The sequence below is a fragment of the Rhinopithecus roxellana genome, chromosome 3 (assembly GCF_007565055.1).
Source record: "Rhinopithecus roxellana isolate Shanxi Qingling chromosome 3, ASM756505v1, whole genome shotgun sequence".
Taxonomy (NCBI): Eukaryota; Metazoa; Chordata; class Mammalia; order Primates; family Cercopithecidae; genus Rhinopithecus; species Rhinopithecus roxellana.
Window position 1 is genome coordinate 25,738,011 of NC_044551.1, and position 21,023 is coordinate 25,759,033.

Consider the following 21,023-nt stretch of genomic DNA (forward strand, 5'->3'; position numbering starts at 1 on the left):
GGGAAGGATGAACCTCTCCCTTCACCACATATTCTGTTCCAGCTACTGCTTGCTCTTTATTAAAAAAAATTCCTAAAAGAGTTATATATGCTCAGTGTCTCAATTTTCCCTACTCCCACTCATTTCTCAATCTGCTTTTATTTGGCTATCACCCCATAACTACACCAAAGCACATGATCTTAGGAAACGAACAGACTCCATTTCACCAATCTAACAGACACATTTCCCACTTCCCTTACTTGATGTCTCAACACAATTCCGCTCTATTGACCATGTATGCCTACGTGAAACATTTATTCCCCTACCACACTCTCCTCCAACCTCTCAGACTACACATTCTCAGTTCCTCAGCAGGCTCACCCTCCTCTTTCAGGTCACTAAATGGTAATATGATTCTAGGCTCTACTGGTTCCAGGTTTCTTCTTTTCTTACTCTGTACTTTCTCCCTAGGTGATCTCTTTTATTTCTCAACTTCAATTACCACCTGAACCAAGTCTACTCACAAAATCTGCAATTTAAACTGCTTTAATTGAGCTCCAAACTTGTATGTTGGAACATCCATGTGACTTCTATTTAGATATCACAAAAGGTAGATAAAAGTCAACATACTACTGAACTCATAATTCCCAATGCTGGCTTTTTATCGGTTTCCCATTTCAATGAATGGTACTAATACCTCTGTTATACAAGCCAGATATCTGGAGGCCCAAGCACACACTCACAATATAATCTAAACTACAAGAGGGCAGGGGAATTTATTGTTTTTTTAACTCAAATTATTAAAATATTAAAATAAATGCTATATATATTAATGATGAAGTTAAGCAAGACAGGAGCTATTAGACATCATTTAAATAGCAAATAAAAGGGAATATATTTACTTGAACTATTGTTTTGTGCTAAGAAACCTCAAATGACACATAAGAAAAAAATGAAATTAAAGTACTCAAATTTAACCCAAGTCATTCCAATTATAGGTAATCTTTTTAACTCAGACTGATTTCAAGAATCTGCAGTTATCCATATTTAAAAAGTAGGAAATTCTCAAAAACAACAGGAGAATACTATCTTGGGAGTTAAAAGATATTTTCCTTTGCATTTTTCAAAAAGATTGATTTTTCTAATTATTTTAATTTGAAAACCAGTTTATTGTACTTATAAATAGCTAAAAGTGTTAATACAGAGAATATTTAACTTCTTAATAAAACAAGTTCAAGAAAGGCACAGTACATATCTAGAAATAAAAATGTATTATTTAATCCAGACATTACCAATTACCAAATCTTATAAATAACACCTCTAGGGCTTAATTTTTAACAATATGAATGTAAGTTAGAAATCTTAGGACCAGGTCTCTATTTCTATGTAATAGGCTCTAGTCTGCTTGAGTTAATAAAGTACCCATGAGAACTGTTGCATACTGGGTATTTTCAGAAGTTCATTAACTATTACGTCAACAGGCAATTAAGCATAGGAGAGTCGATATGAAATAAACAACATAATAAACCACTGGCTTAAAGCAGCCATTGTGTAACTCCTAACATCAGACTTACAACCATGAAGATCTCTGATTAAGAGTCATCATCAAAACTACACTTATTCATCAAAAAATTAACAATGGGTACTCACCAAATAACTATATCAAAGGTTTAGCAAAATTATTAAAGATAAAATAATAGCCACTGATATTTAAAATTGTATTTTTTATATTAAGCTGAATTATTTTCCTTGCATAAAAAGTTTAAATATTGAGAATTTGAAAATCCCCTCAATCCCTTTGCTCCCAATGAATTCCCAGGTATTTTCCAAATAGCATGAGCCAGGACTGTGAGTCCCAGAAACACTAAGTGATTTGCTGAACATCATGTGGTCAGGCAGCTGAAATTTAAATTCAGCATTAATACAAATTTTTTGCTATTAATCATTATGTTATTTTGCCTGCCTTGAATAGTTCTTACAAGACACAGACCTCTTATTTCCCAAGGACTCTTTTCCAAACCACTCAAAAAGTAATGCTGTTTGAAGTCTGCTCAATAAATGTATATTTAATTGCTCCAATAATATAATAAACAGAGGACTTTCTGGTCTCACAATACAGATGTAAACACTTGATTCAGAATCTATGTTCTAGGTCTGGCTTTGACTCTAACTCGGAGTTGGACCACAAACAAAATATCTGTGCTTCTGGCAAAAGAAAAACATTTTATAGTATCTTCCAGTTCCGAAATACTATGACTCACAGAGTAGTACTCAAAAAATTACTTGAATAAAAGGGCAGAAAGAACCAGCTTCTCTCAAGTTAAGGATTTCACCCACAATCAAAGTTTTAATTTTTGAGAACTTTCTTGATAATTAAACAGAACACAGACACAAACTGTAGGTGACCACCACCTCCCCCCACCCCGCTCAGAAGATATTTCCACTAAGAATCTGTGAACGTAACCTTACTTGGAAAAACAAGTTTTACAGATTTAATTAAGTCAAGGGTCTCAACATGAGATCATACAGGATTATCCAGGGGCCCTAAATCCAATGACAAGTTTCCTCATAAGAAGACTTAGAAGAAGAAGAAACACAGAAGGTGATGTGAAGAAGGAGACAGATTAGAGTGATGTGTTTATGAACGAAGGAACGATAGGCTCTCCAGCAGCCACAAGAAGCTAGGATAGAGGCATGGAACAATTCTCATTCAGAGACTCCTGAAGGCATCAACTCTGGCAAAACCTTCATTTTGGACTTCTGGCCTCCAGAACTGTGAAAGAAGATATTTTTGTTGTTTTCAGCCACCAAATTTGTGGTAATTTTTTTATGGAGGTCCTAGACAACAACACATAGCTGACAAAGAATCACCGCATATTTACCTTATAATCAGCAGCTACCTTAAAAGTCCAAGAAAAGAAAAGTCACCCTTTTATGTAATATATTAATCAGGAAAATGGGTTAAGAATTGCATGATTCACCTAGATTCCATGCAATAAAATGTGCATATATGCTTTTTTCTTTTTTTCCAATCCTGTTCCTTCTGTAGATATATGCTTTTGTTAATCTTTCATTGCTCATCCAGTTTTTAGAACATTATTACCTTTAACTAAAGTGCCACCTTGCCCCAAAATCCACTGTCAGAAATGTAGCTGTAGTCCAAAGATGTTTTTTCCCAGCAAGAGCCCTGATAATTCCAGGAAACTGTACAGCAACATTTACAGCTCAGCAGTAGCAAGGTCACTGGATGATCTCCTTCTGGCTATTCACCCACCCACAGTGCAGTAGCTGGAAAACTAGCTAACTTTTTCTTTGCTTTGCTAGCGTCTATTTTCACAGTAATTAGCACATGTGGTTTGAAGTTTCTTCTCATATTTTGGAGTCCAATATAGTTGCTAATAAGACATCAGCAAAGAAAGGACTTTAAAAAGCAACCAACTCCCAAGACAAAAATAAGTTGGTCAATATACGATTATGTAAACAGGGCATTATAAAAAGACTGACATTAAACATAAGTGTGAAAACTACTGGTTATTCTATCACGTTTTTTACAAAGCTGTCATATAATGAAATGGTCTTAAATAGAATCAGTGGTAGAAGGAACCTTCTGTGTTAAAGATTTTCTATTTCAGCTTTTTCACTTCATAATACATGAGAAAATGAAGGTCAGAGGGGGTGAAGTGACTTGCACTAAGGCACAGAGAAGATAACAAAGTAACTCTTTGCTTACTCTCTTGGTACTAAGCCAGGTTGCCTAGATAGAAAGCCAAGAAAACGCTGGGCATCAGTCATTCATTCAAAATCAAGACAAGTATGCCCTCTCTCACCACTCCTATTCAACACAGTATTGAACAATAATTACAATCAAATTGATAATATTATATATAAAACTATGGTTAATTTATACCTAAGAATTATGCACTATTTTTTTTTTCCCGAGATGGAGTTTCAGTCTTATCTCCTAGGGTGGAGTACAATGGCGCATTCTTGGCTAACTGTAACCTCTGCCTCCCAGGTTCAAGCGTTTCTCCTGCTTCAGCCTCCCAAGTAGCTAGGATTACAGGTCCCCACCACCACGCCCGGCTGATTTTTCTATTTTTAGTAGAGATGGGGTTTCACCATTTTGGCCAGGCTGGTCTCGAATTTCTGACTTCAGGCATGCACTATTTTTAATACCAAATCTCAAGAAAAGAGTCATTTTTGGCCTGGAATGGTAAGATAATTTAGACATGAATGAAAACGATGAAATATTAATGACGTAAAATGATCAGAAACTTTTTTTCATTAAAGATAAAACAGTAAGAGGAGAGGCCCTTGAATATAAACACAGGAAATTTTGGATCCACATTTCAGAAATGCTTCGTTCAGTGACACAAATTTATTAAATTTCAGTGTAGCTCAGTGAGACACCAAATGATTTTTTTATTGTAAAATACATGGAAAAAACAGAGTAACATCACTATTGCTGAAGTTTTAAGGGCTACATGAAAGATAACAATCACAATATACTATTTGAAGTCTCTGTTGAAAAGAGAATACTAACCTGCTTAGAAAAGGTCTCAAACACTGACAGTAGCACTATGAGCCAAGCACCATTGCCTATTTTAATCTTCTATGAACACTATATAGCAGGTCCTGTTATTATCCTCATTTTAAAGATTAGAAAGCCAAAGCCTAGAGTGGTTAAATAACTTTTCCAAAGATAATAATAAAAAGTTCTTATGCAGAATAAGAATTCTTACAATCAAAACTACAATGTAATTTAAGCCAAGTCATATTTTTCCTTCCCTACACTGATAGGGGAGCAACAAAATTATTCATAGAACTAATGGGTTGGGCCAGGCCCGTTGGCTCACGCCTGTAATCCCAACACTTTGGGAGGCCAAGGCAGGTGGATCACTTGAAGTCAGGAGTTCAAGACCAGCCTGGGCAACATGGTGAAACCCTGTCTCTACTAAAAATACGAAAATGAGTAGAGTGTACTGTTGCTCGTCTGTACTCCCAGCTACTCAGAAAGCTAAGGCAGGAGAATCGCTTGAACTCACAAGGCAGACGTTGCAATGAACCTAGATGGCACAACCAGTCTGGGAGACAGAGCGAGACTCTGTCACAAAAAGGAAGAGAAGGAGAGTAAAAAAGGAGAAGAGAGGAGGAGGAGAAGGGGAGGGGAGGGGAGGGGAGGAAAAAGGACAGGAAGGGGAGGGGAGGGGAGAAAAAAGGGAAGGGAGGGGAGGGGAGGAGAGGGAGAGGGGAGGAAAAGGGGAGGGAAAGGAGAGGTGAGGGGAGGGAAGAGAAGGAGAAGCAGAAGGAAGGGTAGGGGAGGGGAGGGGAGGGGAGGGAATGGGAGGGAAGGAGAAGGGATGGGGAGAGGAGAAAAAGGGGAGGGGAGGAGAGGGGGAGAGGAGGGGAAGGAAGGGAGGAGAAGAGGCAGAGAGGGGAGGGGAAGGGGAAAAAAGGGGAGGGGAGGAGAGGAGAGAGGAAGAAAAGGGGAGGAAAAGGGGCAAAAATGGGGAGGGGAGGAGAGGAGAAGGGGAGGGGAGGGGAGAAGGGAAGGGGAAGGGAGGGGAAAGGAAGGAAGGGGAGGGAAGGGGAACGGAAGGAAGGGGAGGGGAAGGGGAAAGGAAGGAAGGGGAGGGGAAGAAAAGGGGGGAAGGGGAGGGGAGGGGAGGGGAAGAAAAAAGGAGGGGAGAGGGAGGAGAAGGGGAGGGGAGGGGAGAGGAGGTGAGGGGAGGGGAGGGAAAAGGAGGAGAAACAATTAATGGGTAGGGCCAGGCATGGAGGCTTATGCCTGTAATCCTTTTACTTCAGGAGGCCTGGGCAGGAAGACTGCTTGAAGCCTGCAGTTTGAGACAGCCTGGGCAACAAAATAAGACTCTGTCTCCACAAAACATTTTTTTTCAGTTAAAAAAAAAAGGGGGGGGGGTACTAATGTATTAATATCTGCAACTGCTTCACTGCTTAAGAATTATACATAGATTCAAAAAAAAATCCATAAATTATCTTGAGGGTGTAAAGGTACAAAAAACAAACAGCTAATTATTAGATATCTTAAAACTTCAGAAATTCACAATTTTTAAAACAATAACTTACCTTGGAACTAAAAGGCACTAATGAAATGCCTCATTGAGCCATACCTTTAAAAAGATTATCTTCAAAAATGGATAAATTCGTGGACACATACACTCTCCCAAGACTAAACCAGGAAGAAGTTGAATCCCTGAATAGACCAATAGCAGGCTCTGAAATTGAGGCAATAACTAAGAGCCTACCAACAAAAAAAGTCCAGGACCAGATGGATTCACAGCCAATTTCTATCAAAGGTACAAGGAGGAGCTGGTACCATTCCTTCTGAAACTATTCCAATCTATAGAAAAAAAGGAATCCTCCCTAACTCATTTTACTCCCCAACATCATCCTGATACCAAAGCCTGGCAGAGACACAACAAAAAAGGAGAATTTTAGACCAATATCCCTGATGAATATCGACGCAAAAATCCTCAATAAAATACTGGCAAACCGAATCCAGCAGCACATCAAAAAGCTTATCCACCACGATCAAGTGGGCTTCATCCTTGGGATGCAAGGCTGGTTCAACATATGCAAATCAATAAACATAATCCAGCATAAAAACAGAACCAAAGAAAAAAACCACATGATTATCTCAATAGATGCAGAAAAGGCCTTTGACAAAATTCAACAGCGCTTCATGCTAAAACCTCTCAATAAATTCAGTATTGATGGAACATATCTCAAAATAATAAGAGCTATTTATAACAAACCCACAGCCAATATCATACTGACTGGGCAAAAACTGCAAGCGTTCCCTTTGAAAACTGGCACAAGACAGGGATGTCCTCTGTCACCACTCCTATTCGACATAGTGTTCTGGCCAGGGCAATCAGGCAAGAGAAAGAAATCAAGGGTATTCAGTTAGGAAAAGAAGAAGTCAAATTGTCCCTGTTTGCAGATGACATGATTGTATATTTAGAAAACCTCATCGTTTCAGCCCAAAATCTCCTTAAGCTGATAAGCAACTTCAGCAAAGTCTCAGGATACAAAATTAATGTGCAAAAATCACAAGCATTCTTACACACCACTAACAGACAAACAGAGAGCCAAATCAGGAATGAACTCCCATTCACAATTGCTTCAAAGAGAATAAAATACCTAGGAATTCAACTTACAACGGATGTGAACGACTTCTTCAAGGAGAACTACAAACCACTGCTCAGTGAAATAAAAGAGGACACAAACAATGGAAGAACATTCCATGCTCATGGATAGGAAGATTCAGTATCATGAAAATGGTCATACTGCCCAAGATAATTTATAGATTCAGTGCCATCCCCATCAAGCTACCAATGACTTTCTTCACAGAACTGGAAAAAACTACTTTAAAGTTCATATGGAACCAAAAAAGAGCCCGCATTGCCAAGACAATCCTAAGTCAAAAGAACAAAGCGGGAGGCATCACGCTACCTGACTTCAAACTGTATAGTTTACTACAAGGCTACAGTAACCAAAACAGCATGGTACTGGTAGCAAAACAGATAGACTAATGGAACAGAACAGAGCCCTCAGAAATAATATCACACATCTACAACCATCTGATCCTTGACAAACCTGACAAAAACAAGAAATGGGGAAAGGATTCCCTATTTAATAAATGGTGCTGGGAAAATTGGCTAGCCCTAAGTAGAAAGCTGAAACTGGATCCCTTCCTTACTCCTTATACAAAAATTAATTCAAGATGGATTAGAGACTTAAATGTTAGACCTAAAACCATAAAAACCCTAGAAGAAAACCTAGGCAATACCATTCAGGACACAGGCATGGGCAAGGACTTCATGTCTAAAACACCAAAAGCAATGGCATCAAAAGCCAAAATTGACACATGGGATCTAATTAAACTAAAGAGCTTCTCTCTGCACAGCAAAAGAAACTACCATCAGAGTGAACAGGCAACCTACAGAATGGGAGAAAATTTTTGCAATCTACTCATCTGACAAAGGGCTAATAACCAGAACCTACAAAGAACTCAAACAAACTTACAAGAAAAAAACAAACAACCCCAACAAAAAGTGGGCAAAGGATATGAACAGACACTTCTCAAAAGAAGACATTTATGCAGCCAACAGACACATGAAAAAATGCTCAGCACCACTGGCCATAAGAGAGATGCAAATCAAAACCACAATGAGATACCATCTCACACCAGTTAGAATGGCAATCATTCAAAAGTCAGGAAACAACAGGTGCTGGAGAGGATGTGGAGAAATAGGAACACTTTTACACTGTTGGTGGGATTGTAAACTAGTTCAACCATTGTGGAAGACAGTGTGGAGATTCCTCAAGGATCTAGAACTGGAAATACCATTTGACCCAGCCATCCCACTACTGGGTATATATTGAAAGGATTTAAATCATGCTGCTATAAAGACACATGCACATGTATGTTTATTGCAGCACTATTCACAATAGCAAATACTTGGAATCAACCCAAATGTCCATCTGTGACAGACTGGATTAAGAAAATGTGGCACATATACACCATGGAATACTATGCAGCCATAAAAAAAGATGAGTTCGTGTCCTTTGTAGGGACATGGATGCACCTGGAAACCATCATTCTCAGCAAACTATCGCAAGATCAAAAAACCAAACACCGCATGTTCTCACTCATAGCTGGGAATTGAACAATGAGAACACCTGGACACAGGAAACAGAACATCACACACGGGGCCTACTGTGGGGTGGGGGGAGGGGGGAGCGATAGCATTAGGAGATATAACCAATGTAAATGACGAGTTAATGAGTGCAGCAAACCAACATAGCACATGTATACATACGTAATAAATCTGCACGTTATGCACATGTACCCTAGAACATAAAGTATAATTAAAAAAAGAATAATAAAGCATTTATGGTTGTATCCGTTCATATAATTCTCAAATACCAAATGGATGTAATTTAATGCCAGCCTTTATTGTTGAGTGTTCTAAAAATCAAGCCTAAGTTTTCTACTAACTCTTGATTAAAATGAAAATTATTTTAATAAAGTATAAGGTTTTCAATCTTGGAAAAATAAAGATTATCTTCAAAAACCAAATTATGTATTTCTGTCTTTTTAAACAGTTCAAAATGTACATGGTTTGACTTTGTCTTGATGACTCAAGGCTACGAGACTGCTTTGTAATTACTTCTATCTGTGTTTTATACCTTTTCCCCCCAATATTTTAAAGTATTTTTGACTTGGAGACAAGGTCATATTTCTGGAACATTTTTTAATCAACTGGCCCTCTTATTCTGTTACTATTTCCCTCATTCATAGAAAACCTAGAGAGTTATTCATTTCTTGATAGTCAGACATTTTTAGTGACTTCCTTTAGAAAAAAGAAAAGAAAAAAAAGTCACCTCCTTCTTTGTAAGCCCAATTCCTTAAAATGATCATGTACCTTATTTCTGTGAACTTAAATGCAAAGGAAAAGCCAACCTTGCTTTGGGTGAAATAATGCAACAGATAAACCATATAACCAAGGATTTCTGTGATTCTAGTAAACAGTATCTTAGATGATGTCTAGATTCCAGCTGGCAACATCTGGTGAGATAGGAATTGACTTACAAGATGTAGCTACATCTAATAAAGTATTTATACTTTGTTCTGTCGCCACTTACAATGGATTAGCAATAACACATCCTGGAACAGAGTAATCTATTTTGGTGTGCTTCTTTAATTAAAAAAAATTATTGGCAAAGAGAGACTTTAAGGCAGCCAATGCTTTTTCACTACCACAAACAAAACAAACAGTCTGTTTCTACTAATTACTGCAGGATACACACCTTTATGACATTAGGAATATAGAAATATCTTACCTGCTGTGATTGAATAAAAAGGCTAAAAACCACTTCATACTTTTCCTCTTTCCCAGTCCCCTCATGGTAACTTACAGTCTATATCTGGGGGTAAATTTTTATCATATATTCAGTGTTCTCATATCCCTACAGATACATTTATTCATCAAAATAAAGTTTATACAAGACATTTTAAAATCCATAGTAAAGTATAATAAAAAGCAAACTATAAAGACTCTAAGGATTATTTGGCTAAAATATTAGACACAGATTAAAGCATTCACCTATCATTGTCCTTTTGATTTATTTTCTAACTTTGACCATACTTTCTACTGCTCCTCATTCTCTCTCACCCTCTTCTTTAAGAAAAGAGGAAAAACAGTTTATACGTATATAAACTTCATATATACATATATTACATAAACAGTTTTATACATATATATGTATGCATGTATATGCTTTCAAGGGAGATGCTATATAAAAATTATACCGTTCACAGCTAGAATAAACCTTTTGCTAGAAATTAATTAGAAACTGAGCATCCAAAGCAGTACCTAAAGCTAAACAATCAGAAAGGGCAATGTGAAATACAATTACCTTATTTTCTCAATATATTTAACAGCCATTAAAATCAATTCCTTACAATATTTATTTTATTCTTATTAAAAAGTTGAGCCCTATAATACATTTCAAGAACTCATGAATTTATTTTCATAAATACTATTATCACATCACCAAACACTGAAATATATACATAGCTTTAAAATATTTTGTGACATGATTGCCAATCAGCAGCAGTAAAAGCTTTCTAAGAATTCAATCAGAAAGTATGGAGCTGGCAGAAGAGAAAGTACCAGGACTTCAAAACATAGATATTTACAAAAGCAAGGTGTGATGGCCAGATTTTAAAATCCACCAGAACATCTAACTGATGCACTAGAATTCTTCTACCTTCATAAACTTAGTGCCACAAGAAGTTCCTGCGCTTGGGAGCAAGCACCTTCTAAAACAGGAACAAACAAACTACAGTGATGGAACTAGCAGTACTGTGCTAAGTAATATTATCTATTTTTGCCAATATTTTACTTACTCTTTCAGTTAGGGTTGCTTTCAGCTACTGCGGCAGAAATACGTCTAAAATTAACCTAGATAAATAAGGTTTTATGTGTCTCATTAAATGAAATTCGTAAATGAAGTAAGCAGTTCAGAATTGGTGCCAGTTACTCAACAGAAACAAGAAGAACCTAAGAGCCTTCTTCTGTCTTTCTTAGAAAAACGCTCTTGACCTAAATTTGCTTATCAGTTATCATCCCTCAGTCAACACTATTTTTAGGTCAATAAATGCAGAAACTAAATTTGAGGTGGGTCTTTCACATGACTGCTAAAGTCATCCCAAAATGACCAAAAGAAGAAAAAGAGACTAAAAAAGAGAGCACATGCATTGATGAAAAAGGAGGAATGAAGAAAAGTTGCAAAGATTTCAACAATGAGCAGGGATACAATGAAGTACAACCAAACTCCACAAGCCTTGAAAACACAAAGACTTTCACATGAGGGTAAAGGAACAATAAAGCCCACATTAATAGCCACTTCTCAACGCTGAATTACATGGGATACGGGAGGGGAGAATGAGCAGTCTTCTGTTGAACAGGAAGTTTGCTTACCAGAATGAGGTTTCAAAGGTCAAATTTAAAAATTCTTAGAAGATGGAAAATTGTATTATAATAGGTGAGGGAAGTGAAATCCCAATAAAGAATGGATCTACCATACATAATACAGTATCAATATGACACACTACTTGGAGGGAACAGATGACCCAGAAAAGCAGCTTGAGGGGCTATGGCTTACCCGAAAACTAGGTCTAGACTAGTCTCATCTCCAGAGGAATGTCAGTTTCTGATAAAAGGACAACTTCTGCCTAAAATATACTCTTGTGAGTCAGTGTGTACCTTATGGTGGTAAGAATTCACTGAAAAAAAAAAAAAAAAAAAAAAAACCATAAAGAATACCAGAAAATAAAAACAAAAGATGTCAAGAACAACTGTATAAAACACAGAGGCTAAATAGTGACTCCATAAGAATACAAAGGCTTCCTATGATCAATTCAGGTATGTGTAACTGAATATGTATATCTCCAAGTGAGTGTAGTAATATGTATGTCTCCAAGTGAGTGTAGTAACATCTGACTGAGCAGACTGACAATGAGAAGTACTTAAAAGTATATTTTTAGATTTATCAAGAGGTCTCATTATACTTATGTCACTATTAGTTAATAACCAAAGACAAATCATCAAGGCAATGGGTAGAAGTTCATAATTATGAGAGTTCAATTAAGTATTTATTTGTTGAATTGTTTTAAAATTTCAACAGTCAGTGTGCATCCTTATGTGTAATGTCTTCCTAAGGATGGTGGCTGGTAGCCATCAAAGCAAAAATTCTTATTCTATTTACTCTAAACAGAATTGACATAAATGAGAAAAATAATAAAGTTGTAATCTTTTCTACTTTACTTTGAAGATATGTAGTAGAACTAATATAAAAGAAAAAAGTTAATAAAATTTAAGAGGATTAAGAACTATTTCAAAAATAAGAAAAAGCACAAAATTGTTTTGAAAAGACAATGACAGTATGTATAAAAAATGCATAGAAAAATATTAAAGAAGGATAATAAAAAATGTATATCAGAGATTGAAGATTCTAATATAAAAGAAAAAAGTTAATAAAATTTGAGAATTAAGAACAATTTCAAAAACAAGAAATAAAAAGCACAAAATGGTTTTGAAAAGACGACGGTGTGTATAAAAAAACACAAAAATATTAAAGAAGCATAAAATAATATATATCAGAGATTGAAGAGTTACAAGAAAGCAAGACTTTTCTTAAAGTTAAAAAAATTTAAGTTATGCAAGTCACTAGCTAGCCATGTGAGTCATTAATTATCTCAGGCTTCAGAGACATTATTATATATAAAATGATAATTTGGAGAAGACAATCCCAATGGATTCAATATCCTCTAATATTTTTATAAATTTATAAACCAGATAATGCAAAACTTATGCACACAAGTAATGGTCATTATATTTACAAACAGTACTTATCCAATAATATAGGACACATATTTGGAACACCATAACCCAAATACTGGATGTAGTAATATTAAAGCGAGAATCGTGTATGCATTTCAACTATCTTCAAAATAAAGAAAATATATAAACTTTTTGGCATTTACAATTCTTATTTGAAGGCCAGAATTAGGTTTTCCTAATATAGTGAATCTGGAAAAAGAAAGCCTAAAAAAGAGAGGCATTAAATAAGGGACTCAAGAGAATGCAGGCAATTAAGTTTAAATTGTCAAATGACATACAAATATAATTATTTACCAACCCAATAGATTGAAAATAGGGCTATATTCCTATTAGTAACAGAAATTATATTTTATACATTAAAAGAGTAAGGAATTAGTGTATTCCAAGTTACTAAATTAAACCATAAACACTGATTATAAAATTAGCATTGAATTATACAGTTACATATCATAATGAAAAGCTTTACCAGTTATTGTCACCAACTATTAAATACCTATCTTCAAGAAAAACATTATTATTTTCCTTTGGTGACAGACATAAATTGAGCTCACCAGCCAGAGCAGACACTGAAATTTGAAACACAGAAATCTTAATACTATCTTTGTTGAATATTCAGTTTAAAATCTGAGCCATGTTTCTCCTCAAATAGTCGATAAAACTGCACTGTCTTTTACCTTCCATGTATTGAAATACTGGAAAGGACATACTTTTCTCATAACTGAGAGGTGAATTAACGAAACAAATGAAATAAAATACAAATGGAAAAGAAGCCACTTTCATTTTTTTAATGACTTTGGTTTAGCATCAGAGTGACAGCATTGTTCAAAAGAATTTTGTTTACCCCCAGATACAGAAGTCAAGAGAAATTATCCTTCCCATTTGAAGCAGCCGCATAACATAGATGACCTGCTGGACTCTTAGATAATGTCTGGGCCCTGGGTAAAGTAGGCCTGAGACAGAACTTCCCCTTACCTGATCTCTGTGGACTTCTGATGTGGAAGGCTCAGAGCTGAACATTAAAGCACATGTTTTACAGGACTGGGAGCCAAAACCAGGCTCCAGCTGACCCTTACAATGAGAACATTTCATTTTCTGCTCCATCTCAGAATTTGGCTAAGAGATAGTGACAGTGGGCCCAAGGAAGTCAATTTACCAACAAACCTTCCTGTCTGAGGCAAAAGCAAGATAGAAGAGAGGTGCAAATCTGGATCTCCTATTTCATACTATCTCCCCCTGTTGGCACGGAAGTATACTAGTCAGTTCTGGATTAAAGATACAGATACAGCCAACAAATGTTGCGTTTTCAAGCAACAAAGAGAAAATCCTTGTACATTAAGTGAATATACACTATCTAAGAAATAAATCTCTGTTCTACTTAATTATTATTATTATTATTTTTTTTTTTTTTTGAGACAGAGTTTCACTCTTGTCGCCCAGGCTAGAGTGCAACTTGGCTCTCTGCAACCTTCGCCTCCCAGGTTCAAGTGATTCTCCTGCCTCAGTCTCCTGAGTAACTGGAATTACAGACGCCCGCCACCACGCCTGGCTAATTTTTTTTTTTTTTTGTATTTTTAGTAGAGATGGGGTTTTACCATGTTAGCCAGGCTAGTCTCGAACTCCTGACCTCAGGTGATCCGCCCACCTCAGCCTTCCAAAGTGCTGGGATTACAGGCGTGAGCCACTGCACCTGGCCTTTGATTTTTTTAATTAGATAAATAAAAATACCTGATTTTATTCCTGAGAAACATATAGAAGTCTTCTTATTTTAAGTTTTTAATCTCAAGGTCTCTGAGAATAGACCAAACTTTCGAGCAGTTCTTGAAACAAAACCTTGCAGATAGCTGTGCTACAAAGCTTTTCTTAATCCAATGTGTTTTAATTTTTTTTATTTTTTATTGAGGTATAAGTCTCTAATATTTTATAATTCTTCTGTTCAAAGGTAAAGAATATAAAGTATGTGCAAATGATCTCTAAGGTCTAAACAGAAATAAAAATTTTAAATTTCCTTGCCACAAGAATGTACTACACTTAACACACAATGAAGTGGCACGGCTAGAGAGGAAGTAGAGTGGGATACTCAAAACCATAAATGTTTAATCAGAAAGTAAGGCTCCACTTTTGATAACCTATTCTATAATAATTTGTTAATTGTTTTATAAATCTCTGCTTTATTCATTCATTTTTTAAAACAAATATACAACTACTAGATGTTGTACTATACAACTACTAGATGCCAGGTATATTCAGGTATTGTACAGAACATTCTTTCTAATGGACCAAAGTTCAAGAAACTTTATGAAAACAAGTAACAAAAACAGAAAGGAACAAAAGAGTCAAAAGTCTTACTCAGTAAAACTTTCCCGGGTCACAATTCTAACATAAACATCTCCTTCTTTAAACTCTGGCTCCCTTTATAATTAGATGCAATCAAAAAAAATTTTTTTTTTAATTTTCTTGCCTCTTAGGATAATTTCCTCTAGTTTTTGGGGGGGTATTCACTTCTCAAATTTTATTGTCTGCAACAATCATTCTTTATATCACGTCCATCAAAATAAATCTCATTTTGTATACCGAGAATAATTTTATAAAATTTTACATTTAATAAACAATAATAGACAATATAGGGTAAAGAATTTCTTAGGAGCAGGCATTGTTCTCCGCATTTTAGATGGATTATCTCATTTAATTCCCCACATTAACCCTACGAAATAGTTTCTATTACAAGCCCTAGATTACAGATGAGAAAACTGAGGTAAAGAAAGTTTAACTTGCCCAAACTTACATAGCCAAAAAATGACTGATGCCACATATTCAAATCCAAGCAACTTTGTTCCAGAAACTATGCAATTAACTATCATACTATGTTTCTTAGATTAAGTCCCTGCTCTATTTCACCAAAGGTATTCTTTTGCCAAAAAAAGAGTCTCCAAAGATAAATTAACAATTTATTAATTTTGTTTTTCTACTTAAGTGTTGATACATTCAGTAAACAATATTTACAGTTTCTCAATCATTCCCTGCACTCATTTTTCTCTAACTGTAAACATAATTTGAATTTTATACCAGAATAAGTTTATATTTTCATTAAAATAAAATTATATTTTCCTATATTTTATTCCCTGATTGGTTTCACTTATTTATTTTTTAAACATTCATTAAGCATTCATTAGGTGCCAGGCACTTACCCAGGTTCATAAAATCATAAAACATTAAATCTGGAAGCAATTTTCAACATTAAATGAGTTGAAATCAATGCTTACAGTCAAAGAATATAAACTCTTAAGATGCTGGATTTGTTGCCTGGTCTAGCCCAGAGAGAAGCTAATTTTGGTGTTTCTTTGTTCATCATCTGTACTCAATGGTTTTGCTCTTCACAACTAGAAAACTTTAATATCATCTAGATACCTCAATAGGAAGACCCTCCTCTTTCAGATCATTTATAAATAATCACAACAGATGTTGTATTAATTCCCCAGGGCTGCTGTAACACAGTATGAGAAATCTGGTGACTTAAAACAACAGAAACTTATTATCCTACAGTTCTGGAGGCCAGAAGTCTGAAATCAAGGCGTTAGAAAGGCCATGCTCCCTCCAAAACTTCTAGAGGATAACCCTTCCTTACTTCCTATAGCTTCTGGTAGCCCCAGGCATTCCTTTGCTTGTGATAGCATAATTCCAATATCTGCCTCTGTCTTCACATGGTTGTCTTCTCTGTATGTCAGGCTCTCTTCTCTTCTTATAAGGGCACCAGTCACACTGGATTACAGCTCACCATATTAACTAGTTTACAACTACAGACCCTATTTCCAAATGAGGTCACGTACACAGGTATTGAGTATTACAACTTAAAGATATCTTTCGGGGACACATAATTCAAACCATAACAGATGTGATAATCAATTGCTGGGGCACCTTGCTCTTTATACTTTTCTAGTCAAATAGACATCTATTCCTACTTTTTGGTTTCTGATTTTAAACCTGTTCTTGGGTCATGCTAAAAGCCTATTTCCCATTTCAGCAGTGATTTAACATTTAGTAACCTTTGGTAAAAAACACTGTCAATGTATTTTCTGAAACCTAAGTAGCTTATTTTATATACCCTATTACCTTCACTAAAAAGGACTCTAAGAATAATCAGTCAGGTATGATTTCTTCCATTGAAATGTTCCCTATCCCCTAGGAGATTATTTTACATAAATATTTGGTAACTCTATTTGTTGATATGAGTTCTAAGAGCTTGTCCAATATTCAAAAAATATTTACTTAGCATTCTCTACATAGCAAGCACTGTACAAGGCAGAGGAAATAGTAGTAAGCATAATGAAAGTGCCTACCTTTTTAGAGCTACAGTCTGAGGAACAAGCAGGGATTATAGCAGAAGACAGATAATAAAAACATACATACATACATACATACCATAATCAAATGAGTTCATACATACCAAAGTACATATATTAGTATTTAATGCATGGAAATATTTAGAACTAACCTTCCACAGAGTAAATTATTAGAACCAACCTACCACAGAGTAAATTCTTAATAATTGTACTAATAGTTGAAATGGTAAAAATACTAAAGTAAGTGCTTTGCAAGAAAAGGAAAAAGGCAATAGGATAAATAATGATGGCAGCGGTCAGATAGGGTCTATTACAGCTGAAGTAGTCAGAGATCTCTCAAAGAAGTATCATTTGACCTGAAATTATCAAAAGAAGGCCGTTGGTCATATGAAGATCTGGGGAATAAGTATTAAAAGGAGATAAAACATAAAGGCCCAGAAATAAGAAGAAACTTACTGTACCCTAAGGACAATAGGACCTCAATGGCTGGAGTGTGATGGGTGAGGACTGGTAGGAAATAATGAGGGGAAGTAAGCAGGGATGAGATCATCTAATTGAGTTCATGGTGAGGATTAGAATTTTATTTTAGTTATACAGGAATACCAATGGAGGGTCATAAGCAGGAGAAATATAAGATCTCATTTATACATCAAGCTATTATACAGAAAATAAAATGTACAAAGTGTAAGGGAACAAACAGGTAAACTGGCTGAAGTAGTTCAGACCTTAACTTATGGTGAATTTACTAGGATGATCACAATGGAGATGTTATCAAGAGGTCAGATTTGGGATATATTTTGGAGGTAATATCAAGACAACTTGCTAATAGGATTTGGAAAAAAGTGAACACAAGGGTGATTCCCAAGATTTTGACTTAAGCAATTGACTGAAAATACCCTTTACTAAGAAGACTGTAGGAATGGCAGATTTGAGGGTTTTGTCAAGTTAAATTTAAGATTATCAGTCCAATTATTATATGAAATGATCAAATTCAAAGACAATCTTTATAAATTAAGTTCACATTAAAAACATCTTATTCATGCAAATGAACTGTCATACCTTATGTATGACACCAGATATAGCAAATGATTTAAAATAATTATAACAAAAGCATTCTTTCTACATATTCAAAAACCAAGTTGCAGGGTGATAACTTTTGGGAGGATTAAAAAAGGAAGGCCTTCACATATAAATTTTAAAACTATATGCATTTAATTTTATTTTTAAAACAAGGTGATAAAATACCTCAATTTCAGAAATTTGGTTTTTCTGACACTGAGCTCCACCTACTGGTAATTTCTTACCTTTTGGTATTACATAACTAAAAAGAAGTAAAATATCTATGCTAAGGGGACTATTGTCTCCAAAATGAAAATACTGAAAACTCTACTTAGGAGGCATGAAGGAAACATCTTCTTTCTTTATAGCTACCATTTATTGAACTTAGCTATATACCAGGCACTGTACTAAACATTTTTGCAAGTGCTATTTCATTTAACTTTCAAGACAATTTCGTGAGGTTTCTACAACTTGCCACTTTTAACCAGTAAGGAATCTTATCTTAAAGAGGTTATGTGATTTTGCCTGTGGTGATACATTAATAGCACAGAGGATTTGAACTAAGATCCCTCTGATTACACATCTGTTGGCTTAGTAACCACGCAACATTGATTGTATAAAATAGAAACTTCCTGACAGAAACTTCTGTCAGGAAGTTCCTATTTGAGTTTGAATCTGCCACACCGATTCTGATAAAGTTCCTTAATCTCTTCAAGCTTCAATGTTCTTGTCTGAAGGGCTGAAATAACTCCTTTGCAGGACTGTTTGCCAGTAGTATATAAAGTATGTTATATATATAGCATACTGCTTAGCACACAGTGAAGAGTAATTAAGGATTAGTTCTTTTAGTAATTTTTGTTAAATGGCATGTTAAAATTACGTATGAGGCTTTATTGACAAATGTCAATGAATCAAATTAAGTATCTCTCAAAGAATCTTTTGGAAACTTTAAATTTTTCCATTTTAATAGCTACAAAATAAACTTGTTTAGAAAAACCCTCCCTCCAAAATAGAACATGTTTCATACAACAGCTAAATTTTCTGTACTCTTTACTCATCTATAAAACCTATAGAAATATTGATCATCTATAAAGCTATCAAAAAAACTCTACAAAGTGAAATCAAGATAACCAACTACAACTACAAGATCCAACTCCAACTTAAAAAAAAAAGTAGAAATAGTAAGATATTGATGAGTAAAATGTAAAATGAAAATTGTTAGCAAAAGTTGAAGTTTAACACTGAAAATTACCCTTCAATTATCAGCAATATTTTTTAATCCTAACAAGGGAAATGACTTGAATAATTTGTAGGAGTTATAATTTCACAAACATAAACATTATTTTTAACATAGAAAATATCTAATTGTTTAAAAATACAGCTTCAAAATTTTTGAAACTCAGCTAATGAATTAACTAATAAATCCTACTAATTTTACAGATCTAGCCTCAAGCAAGTATAAAATATCTGCAGTCGAGAGAGAACTCCCCTCAGAATACAATTGAGAACTCCCCACAGAATACAATTATCCATTGCATATCCAAACTTTAGCTGAGAAAAGTGACACTAAGAAAGGATTGTTAAAAACACACCCAGTCCACCACCCATTATTCTAAATCTAGATTATATTATTGGATAAAATCAATAATATTGATTGTTGCATTCTTAGGCCCATATAGAACCATTTTGATGTCATGGCCTCCACTTTCACTGATGGATTCTAGATTCTGCAAGAGATGGCCTTATGAATCTCCTTCTTACACTAGCTTTAGTGATATTGTAAAGGGCACTGCCACTACAAAAGTCAGAATTAAAGCCTCCAGTAAGAAATTCTATTAGGGCTCAATACAATGAAAAGCTTTGCTTCCCCTGCAATGTGACATGCTTTCTTTTATTTAAGAGTGTTATATGACTTTATCTCCCTTTTCATTTTGGCCTTTGGAAAGCTTAGAGACAAAATAATAGCTCTAGGGTAGTAACTATACATACATCCTATAAACTATAGTCTTGATATCCTGTTACAACTTACATTGTTTCTGGTTCTCATTTTATTTTATATTTATATTTTCCCAAATGTTGTTGTCATTAGCTACCTCAAATACTCTGGGGAGTAAGGCAGGAAATGAATAAATGAGTAAACGAATACAAGCATGTAAATCTTTTACAAAAAGCCCTGCAATGTGAGGTTTACTTATTCAGGGAGCTATAACAGTCTTACCTCTGAACAATTTAAAACAAAAACCTGATTACCAAGAGTTGGTGACATCATGCTCCTTGGCATCTTCAGACCCCCAGACATGGTCATTCTACTGAGCTACCTTTCTTAGAGGTGATAAACCTGAAGCTTAAAGCATCAGCTTTTTCATACTTCCTGTTAATCATCTGTTTGACTCTAAGGAAACTTAGAAGCAAACAAGAAGCTTCCCTTGTGTTCTTTGGTTTTCAGTTATAATCACAAGTTACATCATACACCCACTCAGTAAGAAATCAAAGCTGTCTCTGACTTTGAGAAATGGGAAAGAGGCAACATCCCCCCCAAATTGCCCAAGAAAACAATAAGGAAGAGCAGACAAAAATTAAATTATCTCTACTTAAACTGACTTATCTGAAAAAAAGTTAAATTAGACTTTCATATTCCCGTGGAGAACAAAAAACCAGTGTTTCATTGGTCTACTGTGACTAGTCCATGCTTGTTTTACTTCCCATATAC

At 35.2% G+C, this 21,023-nt stretch overlaps 1 protein-coding gene across 5 annotated transcripts in view; it reads right to left on the bottom strand.

Annotated features, from left to right (window-relative positions):
* Window positions 1-21,023, bottom strand: part of FER (FER tyrosine kinase) — a 452,583-nt gene that overhangs the window by 258,007 nt on the left and 173,553 nt on the right. The window contains exon 1 of one of the 5 annotated variants that reach the window (XM_030927489.1): window positions 13,890-14,073. The exons of the other annotated variants lie outside the window; for them this stretch is intronic. Coding sequence (XP_030783349.1) covers window positions 13,890-14,018 — 129 coding nt within the window. The 5' untranslated portion in view covers window positions 14,019-14,073. Of the gene's footprint in view, window positions 1-13,889; window positions 14,074-21,023 lie in introns of those variants that run through there. 5 annotated transcript variants of the gene reach the window in all.